This window comes from Hirsutella rhossiliensis (assembly GCF_020360975.1).
Source record: "Hirsutella rhossiliensis strain HR02 chromosome Unknown scaffold00004, whole genome shotgun sequence".
In the NCBI taxonomy this organism is placed as follows: Eukaryota; Fungi; Ascomycota; class Sordariomycetes; order Hypocreales; family Ophiocordycipitaceae; genus Hirsutella; species Hirsutella rhossiliensis.
In genome coordinates this window covers 6,107,913-6,119,610 of record NW_025408670.1, presented here as the reverse complement: position 1 = coordinate 6,119,610, position 11,698 = coordinate 6,107,913, and the positions used below count along the sequence as shown (strand labels likewise).

At 46.5% G+C, this 11,698-nt stretch overlaps 2 protein-coding genes across 2 annotated transcripts; both read left to right on the top strand.

Annotated features, from left to right (window-relative positions):
- Nucleotides 1-3,286: 3,286 nt before the first annotated feature.
- On the top strand, nt 3,287-4,126 carry HRG_05019 (lysine amidinotransferase; the record flags this gene model as incomplete). The annotated part of the gene is made up of 1 exon (XM_044863490.1): nt 3,287-4,126. The coding sequence occupies one exon, from the start codon at nt 3,287-3,289 to the stop codon at nt 4,124-4,126; it is 840 nt and encodes a 279-aa protein (XP_044722104.1).
- A 1,896-nt stretch (nt 4,127-6,022) lies between these two features.
- HRG_05018 (uncharacterized protein) lies at nt 6,023-6,568 on the top strand (the record flags this gene model as incomplete). The annotated part of the gene is made up of 1 exon (XM_044863489.1): nt 6,023-6,568. The coding sequence occupies one exon, from the start codon at nt 6,023-6,025 to the stop codon at nt 6,566-6,568; it is 546 nt and encodes a 181-aa protein (XP_044722103.1).
- Between the last annotated feature and the right edge of the window lie 5,130 nt (nt 6,569-11,698).

The following is an 11,698-nucleotide window of genomic DNA, read 5'->3' as shown; positions in this document are numbered from 1 at the left end:
TTACTTTAGCGCTCTAACGCTCTACGGCTAAGATTATAGGATCGCTCTAGCGCTCTAGCGCTCCTAGATAACGGGATTACCTAGCGCTCTCGGCGATCTAGGGAAGCTCTTAAGATATATAAGGAAGGAACGGAATACTCCTTTAAATAGATAGCTCGATAGCTTTTAATATTATAATTATTATAATCTCTATTACGATCTTATCTTTAATTCCGATTACTTAATTACCTAGTTATAGTCTATAGTCTATAACCTCTAACTTATTACTAACGTAATATACTTATTATTACTTAGACTACGCCCTATTATATCTATTAATATAAACCCCTTAATAGGTTTATCCCTTAAGAATAATACCGGTCGTTATAAGCTCTATAATTATCCTTTTACTTAAGGAAAGTAAGGGCCCTTTTAGGTCCCTAGGCTTTTTTAGACCTACTTAAGGAATAGGGGCTTAAAGAGGGGAAAGTCCTATAAAAAAGGGGGGCTTTTTTAAAAGGGAGAAACCTAATTAAAATAGGGGGCCCTTTAAAAGGAAAACCTCTTTCTCTTCTTTAGCTATAGACGTTACCTTCTTATATAGGCTATTAGCTCCTCTTATAGACTCTTAAGGCGGGCTTTTAAAGATAGCTTCTTATAAACGTTTTCTAGCCTAATTTACTATAAAAAGATAGCTAGCTTTTACTTTAGTAAGGGCTTTATAAGACCGTTTACTTTTATCGATACTATTAAAACCTAATAAACGGAAATAAGTCCCTTTTAGACTTCTTAGTATAACTAATACTAATAGATATTAATATACTATAGCTAGGTTAATAGCTTTATATTTTTTATTAGAATTCGTATAGTCTATATATTATTATATTTTTTAAATAATTAGGTTAAAATTTATAGGTATAGTAATATTAGTAGCTAGCTAAGGAAAATAGCTTCCTTTAAACCTTTTAAAAGAGCTTATAGCTTTACTTTTATACTTAAAGTTATAATAGTAGCTTACTTTAAAGCTCTTTAAGTAATAGTTCTTTTAAAAAGGATATATTATAATTTTAATCTTCTTATTAAAAATAATTAATCTAAATAATCTTTATTATTTTAAATTAAAAGTAAATATAACTTTAAATAAAAGATTATATACTTTAAAGGTATTATATAATAATAAAACTATTTATTACTTTAGTACTAAAGCCTCTCTATATTTATAACGCCCTTAAATAAATACTTATAAATAAAGAACGCTACTATATTTAAGAGGCAGCTCGCTAGAAGGTATAGTAGCGGCTTCTTTATCTTAGCTAAAAATAGCTAGGTAGGCTAAACGTTAAAGTTACCTACTAGGCGGTTAATATCCTTACTAAGCAACACTAACTTACCTTAGCCGCGATGCCCTTAAAGCCGGGGTAAGGATAAGAGTAAGGGCAGGAGCGGGAGCTATAGCCGCTGCCTCCTTATATAAGTCGATTTATATAGTAGCACGGGCTTCCTTATACGTATACGATCTTCTAACGCCTTTAAGCTAACGTTCCGCTTACGAAGTATAATATTTACCCTCGGTAGTAGCTTAAGAAGCCTCTAGTAGAGACCTACCCTATTTTCTATATAAATTATACTAATCCTTACCTATAGGACCTCGACGAGCTACTTCTTCGAATCCGAGATCCTAACGTTATTTAAAACCTCCGTGGCCGGCCTCGCGTAGCTAAGAACACTCGCCTGCCTATGCCTTAAGACCTATAGCCTAGCTAGGACCAAGTTAACGATGCCCTCGAGCCCGACTCGCAGCTTACCTCGCAGCCGGCATCATAACCAAGAGGCACGCAAAGGCGGCTACCGCGGTCGAGTTAGGCGAGCACTCGCCGGCTCAACGCAAGTATGCGCCGCACACGTATATAGGCAGAGATAGATGGGGATAGTCAGGGCTCTGCCCGGGCGTCAGCAGAAAGATCGCGAGGGCGCGGAATAACTAGGATAAGGGGATCTCGAGGGAGACGGGCGAGGGGTAGAAAGGCTCCGCCAGCCTCGTCGGTGGAGGAGGTAATCCCGGCCACGCAGCCTAGGCCGGATTAATAGCCGGGCCGTGTTATATGCATATCTCGCGATTATCGCGAAGATGCGTTTTTTGGTCGAATTAAGCTATATGCGCGTTATATAATTAAAGAGAATGCGTAGGGAATTACACTGCTATATGCTATGCGCGCGCAGCTAATTTAGGTGTGCGGGTGTGGCTGCGGGGAGGCAGGGCCCGCACGGGCCCTGTTGGCCGAATAGAGATTTCCACTTGGCCGAATAGTAATACTCAATAGTATTATTATATATAAGGGCATTACTAACTTTAAGGCGCCTGCGCCTACGTAACCTAGTCTCTATAAGAAGAATAATTAAAGCTATCGCAACTTTCGGAATTATATTTAGCGACGCTACCGTCACTAATATTGATTCGAACCGGGCACTGATTAGTTCGACGCGGGCTTTATATAGTAGATTACCTATTTTTACTCATTTCAACCGGACTTAAAGCCGTCATAACATCACTACTCAATGCCGCATATAACCGTCATCTCAACCTCACGAACCCAGGCAACTCGTAACCGTGTCGCCTGAAGGGGTGTATCACGCGCCAAGGACGCAAAAGGGGTGCGCTGACGAGGGCGGCGGCCTCGCGCACCAAGGGGTGCGGCCACAGACGTAGAAGATGGTGGACATAAGGGGTAAGACGCGGTAGAAGTCACCAGACGGATCTGGCAAACGCTAGCCTACTAGATTTGTATGACAGATAATTAGATGTTTTCGTCTAGGCCGGTACCTATCTCAGGTCCGGGCTGACCCCTTCCTTCACAGGAGACCCTTTGTATCGAGACGGCACAGCGCAACAGCGGGGGACTTGACCGCTCTTTTTGCCCCGCTGTGCGATACCACGGTAACTCGGCCCCATAATGGAGCCTAGAACGGAAGGATGAGGTGCACCCTTGGTTCGCCGATATGCAGTAGCGGAACGAAAATGATGCGGGGGGCAAGATGAGGATAAAGCTTCTTAGCTGTCCCCGTGGTGCGACGGCACTGTTTTGTACGACCCACATACATACCTAGATAAATATCGTGACACCTACTAATAAACGGTAATGCTCAACCATAAGGATGCGGTGCTTGTGTGTAATCAGGTCCCTCTTCGCCACTCGACAGCTGAAACTAAACCGCTCGTCGCCTATTCTCCCGCCTCTGGTCGAACATCTAGTTGTTCGGCAGTTCTTGTTGTTTTATGGTCATGGACGCATCTTTCACGGCTGGTGAAATGCCTCTGCTGTCGGCCGAAGATGAGTGGTCACCGCTCAAAGCCGTCATTGTTGGTCGCGCAGAGGGGTCTGCATTTCCGTCCGAGCCTTCCCGGATGATGAAGGCGACAATGCCGGTGGAACATCTGGCCAATTTCAGGCAGTCCAATCCGTTTCCTGCAGATATCATTGCCAAAGCCCAGGAAGAGCTCGACCACTTAGCCGCAATACTGCAGGCACTCGGCATCCGTGTCTACCGTCCCAAGGAGATCAACTGGCTAAAGGTCGGTGGTTATACGGGAGCCATGCCACGGGATGGGCTGATGACGGTCGGCCACACCATTATCGAAGCACCTTTCGCATGGAAGTGCCGCCGCCACGAAATTCAACTTGCGTATGCAGACATCCTAGACGAGCTGATCAGCAGTGGCTCATTCAGAGTCTGTCGCGCGCCTTTGATCGTAGGGGAGGACACTCTCTACGACCATGTTGTCGACTCAACAGCTACTAGCAATGGCGGTACCAAGAACAAGCAATGGGCCATCAACAATTCGCGGCCGGCGTTTGATGCAGCAGATTTTATGCGCTTTGGGAAAACAATTATTGGACAATTAAGCCATGTCACCAATCTTAAAGGTGTGCAGTATCTGCAAGCTCTGGTCTCCAACAGCTACTGCGTGGAAATTCTTGCCACGACCGACGAGCACGCGATGCACATTGATGCTACTATCCTGCCACTTCGTAAGGGGCTTTTAGTGTATAACCCAGAACGCGTGACGGAGATTACGGGCGACTGTAGGCCAGACTGTCTCAAAACGCATTTGGGAAGAAAATTTGTCATTACGTATACCCTACTGTGACCATAGAGGTTATGGCCCATTTTAAATATTCGGCTTAGCAGAAGCAGGGTTAATTGCATATACGACGAAGTTATAGCAGATCTTTACAGTCACGTTTCTTTCTTCCCCCTACTTTATTTTGCGTGGACGAATATTAAAAATGCAAGCTATCACGATTGACAGTATTCTCCTCCCATCAATTCCTCCTACTGCACAACAACCAATAACTAGCATTGAACTTACATCATGGGCGTTGTCTAAGGTGTATCAAGTCCGTTCGTCCAAGGTCGAGAGATTGCTAGCATCTACAGCCCCTAAACGCTTTATATGTCTCAATACGAAGGCGAGGCAAGGTATATCACATTCGCATCGACTTGCTTACACGAAGCCAACATCTCGATGCCGCCTTGATATTTATATTCGGTGATCAGCCGAAAGCTCCCTGTGTCCAGTGTATAAAAGGGAATGGGGTGTTTCAAGGCTGTTACACTCTGGAAATGCTAGGGTCAGGTGCATGCGCGAATTGCACGTACTCATCTCGTGGGTCGCTATGCAAACTACACTGTAACACTCTAGTTCTACCTATAAAAAGAAAAGGGAAAAGATTCAACTAATAATCGTCTTAGGTCATCATCAAACAGAGGAGAACTATAGCTATTCCCAAGAAAGCGAGGACCTACAGTCAATTACTCCTCGGCAGTGGCAGATAATTGGGAGAAAATTCCAGGAATGGGTTGAGATAATGGTACACAACTCATATAATGATGACTAAATAAACTCCACTCCTTATCTGCATTTATGCTCTACACACTTTGAAACTAAAAGTATTCCATTAAGATTACGAAGAAAATTCGTTTACTTCGCACATCTACCACCTCTTCGTCATTAACTTATTAAGAGGCAATGGCTGATGATACTTAGACGGCGACGGGATACTCCCATCGGGCAGTATCCTTAGTCAACCATTATGGACAGTCTGTCTTTATTGCGGAAATCTCCTTACCCGACAGTCTCGACAAGTTCCCGTCCGGACGAATATACAAAGCTCGAGATCCAACGACCATGACGCGCAGACGATCGATCTCACTTCCGACGATAGTCAAACAGAACGACAGATAGCTCCTGCGATGACAGTCCCAGCTATAAAGTCTACAAATGGATTACGTCAACTCGTTACGGCCACGAACGAGGGCAACACCCATCGCTCTGAGAGTGCGCAGGCAACAAGAAAGCGATCAATGCTCCAGCCCTTCGATCTAACGGTGAACTTTTATTGTGCGTCCTTTAGAATCATCGATAATAAAGGATTGCCTGTAAAGAAGTATCACGTAGGATATCCTAGTCTTGTACGGAAGGTTACACACTGTTTCTTTTCCGAACCAGCCAAGCAATTCCCGTCACATTCCGACATGATTCAACAGATTATTCGCAGAGCCATTAACGACGAGACTTTAATCGATCGCGACTGGAAGCTCCTATCAGCTTGCTTAGCAAACAATCCAGGCTCGATCTCGTATTATCCATCACAAGCATACGAGACGACATCCCTGCTTGACCTTTTCGCTCGATTTCCCTGTCACACATAGGATATCAGCCTCCAACAGTCTGACCCCCTATTCGCACAGTCCGTTTCCACATTTCCCCACAGAAACTTCTAGGAGGCATCATCAACGCATCAGTGGCTTCCAGATGATCCGATCAGATGCTTCCATTCACTACCATTCCCTTCCATTCTCATATTCAGGCAGTCTATAAAGATCTCGCCTCTTTCCCACCTTAGATAGCAGAATCAAGAGTCTTCCAGTCCCTGATCTTTATGCCCACTTGCTCATCCTCCGTGCGATAGTTATGAGCCCGGTCTGCCACTGACTGGGTATCTTATTCTTGTTCACTCCGCTGCGCAGAATAGCTTCCACAATGAGCTCAGCTCTAGATCTTGATGGCTCTTCCAAGGGCACCGTGCTCAACGGCCCTTGCGACTGGAAACAATGGATTTCTATCATCAAGAAATTCGCCACGTCCCACAGTCTTTGGGACTTTCTGGACCCTGCCGTCAAGGAGGGTAAGCCGGTTCTTCAGCAGCCAGTTGAACCAACATTCCGACAAATCAACCACGAAGCATCTGATCTCGTGGATCTGACCTCGGAGGAATTTCGCCGTCTCGAATTCCTCCACACCCAATACCGCTCGAAGCTTCAAGGGTATAGGGATCAAGTGAAGGCACTCGCCAGCCTTCAACAACACATCGTCAAGACCATCGGCAACTACTACAGCACCATTGCCGAGGAACACGACGTTGCAAAGCAACTTGCCTTGCTTCAGGCTCGTGTGGCCCCAACCGACTGGGCACTCGAGAGGAAGTTGTTCAGCGTTATCGTTCCACCCTTCAGTCGCCAAACAGGACCAAGATCGAAGCTTGGGTCACCCAATGGCAGAAAGTCCTCACTGAGGCAAAGCAATTAGGGCTTCCTGATGTCCAGGACCTTCGCCCTACCCAAGATTTCCTACAGGCTGTTTCGTCCATCAACGCCCCATTCACAGACTATTGGGTCAACAAAATGGAAGACGAGGCCGTATTCGGCAAGCCTGATTGGAAGACGGACTTCCCGGACGGCATTAAGATCAGTGAGATCTTTGAACGAGCTCACCGAATCAAGGCCGCCAACAACAGCAAAGGATCATTCGGAGCTGCCTTCCAAGGCAAGGAGAGAAATCGGAGAGGAAAGAGGACAAGCCTAAGTGGTCTTCAAGCAAGAACGCTGATGGTGTTCCTATGTGTGTCTGCGGAGAATATCACCGCTTCGTAGATTGCTTCTATCTCATCAAATCAGCTCGGCCTGATGGCTGGACTCCTGATCAGAAGGTTGAGAAGAAGATCAAGGAAATCCTCGACTCAATCCATGGGCAAAGAAGATGACGGAGAAAGCACAAGACTTCAAGAAGAAGGAAATGGAGAAATCGTCCGACTCCTCCGTTAAAGGCACAGCGTTTGCCGGTCTTCTACCAGCTCCTGACAACACACCGCCTCCTCAACACCTCCATCAACCAGTTTCTCGACGGGAAAGGCAGTCTACCCGCTGTATGACTCCTTTATCCTTGATTCCGGATCAGACACACACATTTGCAACAACCGATCCCGTTTTCTTGACTACACCGCCCTTGCAGAGCCAAAAGAGCTCTTTGCAGGCGATAGTCAACTTCAGATCCTTGGCTACGGCACAGTCCGTATGAAGCTTGAAGAAGGAGGACTTTTTCAGCTCAACGAAGTTGCCTTCGTGCCAAAATTCCACACCAACATCGCATCCCTCGACCGCTTTCTTGCGAAGGGATACAACTGGAATCCACTATCTGGACGCGTCTCTAAAGACGATCAGATTATATTTCATACGAAACGCCGCTTTCGTCAACCGGTCATCGAGTTCAACCCGATTAAGGAGGACTCTCACGCCTCCAATTTCACATCTTCATCTGCACCTCGCACAGTGAAAACAGCAGATGCTACGCTTTGGCATAAGCGCCTAGGTCACTTGAACGCTCAAGCCCTAGAGCATCTTGTTGAGAACACGACGGGTTCGAAGATCAAAGGCCCAGTTACCATCGATTGCACCGCGTGTTCCCTTGGGAAGGGAAAGAAGGTCGTCTCTCGCCGAACCCCTCAAAACCGAGCCCCCAGACCATTCTGGAGAATCTACGTTGATATCTTCAGTATGAACACCTCATTCAACGGCAAGGAAGCTGTTCTTCTTATCAAAGATGAATTTACAAGCATGATCTTCATCTACCTTCTGAATGACGCGACACAAGGGTCCGTTATGACTGCTTTGAGAAACCACGAGGCAATGGTTCAACGCCAATGGAATCTCAACATTTGCATTATCCACCGTGATAACGATCGTTCTCTTCAGAGTGCGTATGAGAGCTGGATCGAGGAAAAGGGGATTCAAGATGAACCTTCTGCCCCTTACACTCCCGCTCAAAACGGTTCTGCAGAGCGATCTGGGGGGGTAATATCTGCCCAGGCCAGAACAATGGGAATTGATGCCAATTTACCATCTGATCTTTGGCCAGAGACTTGGAAAGCAGCAGTGTTTTTGCACAACAGATCGCCCATGCAGAACCACAGCTTCCGAACGCCTTTCCAGCTGCTTCATCAGTGGCTGCGAGACAACAACAGAGACATAGGCTACCAGCAAGACCAGCCTGACATCACGTTTCTCAAGGCATACGGCTGCAGAGCCTATCCTTGACACCCCAGGCCCTTCAGAACAGACAGAAGAAGGACCTAAAGACCGACCCTCACACAGAAATCGGTTATCTCGTTGGATATGATTCCACGAACATTTTCAGGATCTGGATTCCGTCCACATCAGAAGTCCGAAGGGTCCGAGATGTGACCTTCAATGAAAGCATCTTCTATGACGGAAATGATCAGCCACCAGAACCTATCCCACAGCGCGTGGAAGTACAGCTTCCAGCCCACATCGAGGACGAGTCGGATTACGAGGAAATCCCCACTCAAATCGATGAACCTGAACCTGACCCCGTTGAGCAATCTCCCTCAACCTCAGACCAAGGAGACGCCACCACGATTGTGGTACAACCCGAACCATCTGATCATGAGGACTCGGATGATCAGGATGAGTTTCATGACATTCAGCACCCATATCCGACACCGGACCCCGGTCCGAGTGACTCAGCCACGGCGCTCAGCCCGCTCACCAAAGCTCTGCCAGGCCAGAAATTTGCTACTTTCGTCAAACAACTCGGTCTCGTCGATATCTCTACGTTGCTAGGGATCTAGTTTCTTTCTTCAGTTTGCACTGCCCACTAGCCAGCACAACCTGGGGTATGTCACACATAGGATATCAGCCTCCAACAGTCTGACCCCCTATTCGCACAGTCCGTTTCCACATTTCCCCACAGAAACTTCTAGGAGGCATCATCAACGCATCAGTGGCTTCCAGATGATCCGATCAGATGCTTCCATTCACTACCATTCCCTTCCATTCTCATATTCAGGCAGTCTATAAAGATCTCGCCTCTTTCCCACCTTAGATAGCAGAATCAAGAGTCTTCCAGTCCCTGATCTTTATGCCCACTTGCTCATCCTCCGTGCGATATCCCCAAACAAGGCGATTGCATCACCTTTTAAGTACTCTTTAATCTTTTTGTTCTCTTACGAGAGCGACAACAACCCAGACGACCTCTTCGAACCCGCACATATTCTTAGCGCCAAGAACGAACCTTTAGTTAAAAAAGAGAGTGCGTCTCCGAAGAAACGCAAGCAACTCCCTAAGACTAAACCGACGCCGAAGAATACAAGCAAGAAGTTTAAGGTAGAGGCTATCAAGGAGGAGGCCGAGAATAAATCTACGATACAAGTAGCATCTGAGGCGGATTTTGACTTTTCACAGGACTTTAAGTCAGATTTAGGGAGCCCAGGTCAGGTCTTAGAGGATATCAAGGAAGGCGAGACTCAAGAAGATGGTATCTCTAACGCGGACGGGACTATAGGGGAGCAAATGGTTACACGTCGTCAAGCTCATGTAAAATCGCAATCTTAACCGTTCACTTGCTTTTTTCTTTAATTACCATCGTCACTCCTAAAACTCAACTGTTCAAGATCGTCTAGGCTAATATTAGACTGTGATAAGACTTGTTGTAGTCGGTCCCGACCATTTTCTGGGCGACTAAGTAACGTGACTTCCGGTTGCTTCTGATCAGTAATATACTGATGCAGATGTGTCCGGAGCGAGTTGTACTCGTCAAGCCATGGATATTCCGGGTTCGGAGGACTTGAAGATATAGTTCCAATGCTTAATTGAACCAAATAATCGCATATCTCTTTAGTTTTAAGCGGTAGGTAGTCGTCTAGGTTCGTGGTATCCTCATCGAAAAGCTCGGTGCATATGCGAAGCCGATCCGGTGGGATCTCCTCGGCATAATTCTGTTCACCAGCAGAATCAAGCTGATGATATAAGACCGTAGGTTGCCCGCTTCGAACGTGTGGACGATTTGGCTGATGTCGAATAGTATGACTGTTCCACATATGAACGAATTGGACTAGCTCTTGACGGATAGTATCCATATAGATATAGAGAATTGCCACTCGATCCGCCCTTGAGCTACTGTCAAATAAGCCATGTTCGGTGAGCCATTGAAAGTATTGCTAATGGAGAGTTAGTATAACTAGGGTAGATGATGGATAAAATTATACTTACTCGCCAGAACCCAGCACGATTACTGCCTAACCGATGCCACCAGCTCTCAATCCGGGTGTTATGAATGCTTCGGCCAAAGTACCAGCAGTCTCCAAATGCAATTGGGACGAGATCAGAGCCCTGTTCCTTCGTTCGCATGCCGGATAGGTAATAATGTATCCCGCATAAGAGGATGTCTCATTACCATGGTCCGATCGCAAGATACGAGGCATAGCGTGCCGCTGGTTTAGTACGTGGAGGTACTGTTTTGCAACGTTCCAGCTCGTACTGGACGAAAACCCACAGTAAAACCACGTAATATACCGTGAGTACGCGTCAATACCAGCATAGATCTCAAAACCCCAATTCTTAAGTTTGTCGTAGCCATCAATAGACCAGACCCAGTCTGGGCCATGGATAGAGAAGTCACGTCGTGTGTAACGTGTTCGTCCCCATCGTTCCCTAACGTTCTCAGGCGTGAAGTCTCGATACTCTGCGTATAGGGCATCACGACTAATAATATGATGTTGCTGGCGCATATACGTATAGAGATAGTTCCGGCCATGTCCTTGTAGCGTTGTAGAGATCTGTGCCTGGCTGTTAAAAAGGACCGGGCGCGTTCCTTGCGACTTGGAGCGCTTCAGGATTGGCGGCGGTAGAGCCCTCTTCAAGCCGAATTCTTTCAAGACGGAACTTTGAGATCGTAAACCCTCGTCTCTAAGTCGTTTAAGCATGAAATCATCCTTAAGACATTCATCAAAGAATAGCGACCTAATTCGGTCCCGTAAGGTATCTGAAGTGATCGTACGTGCTTGACGAAGAAGTCCCCAGTCTTTGATCGATCGATAGAGACTGGCGCGGCTTACTTGAAGCTGATGATGCTCGAGAAGATGCGTACGGATTGTATTAATAGAGGATCCATCTCGATGCAAGCCGGTGATTTCCTCCTGAACTGTGGAAAGATCAATTTGTGGTCGAGGCATATTTGTTTAACTGAGTAAAGCGCTATTCGGGCTCAATGATATCGTAGAAGGGAGAAAAGCACTGAAAATGTGTACCAATGCGCAGAGCGAACGCTTACTTTCATTTCTTTCAATGCCCTATGCTAATAGAAGAGTATCGGTATATACAAGTTACCCAGTTGCACTTAGACCCGATCGGGTAATCTAACCCCGGGGTGCCCACAGCCCAAAATGCGTTTTGAGACAGTCTGGCCTACAGTCGCCCGTAGAGATGGAGTTGAGGCGGCACGCTGTCTTTCAGGGGTGGGAGATACATCCTTATCCGTTTAACCCCCAGCCACGAGGACCCGCCGGCCCGCCCTCGTATATCTGCTCTCCGTGGTTGGTACTCAACTGTCTCGTCCTCGACGAGCGTCGCATCATCATAGAAG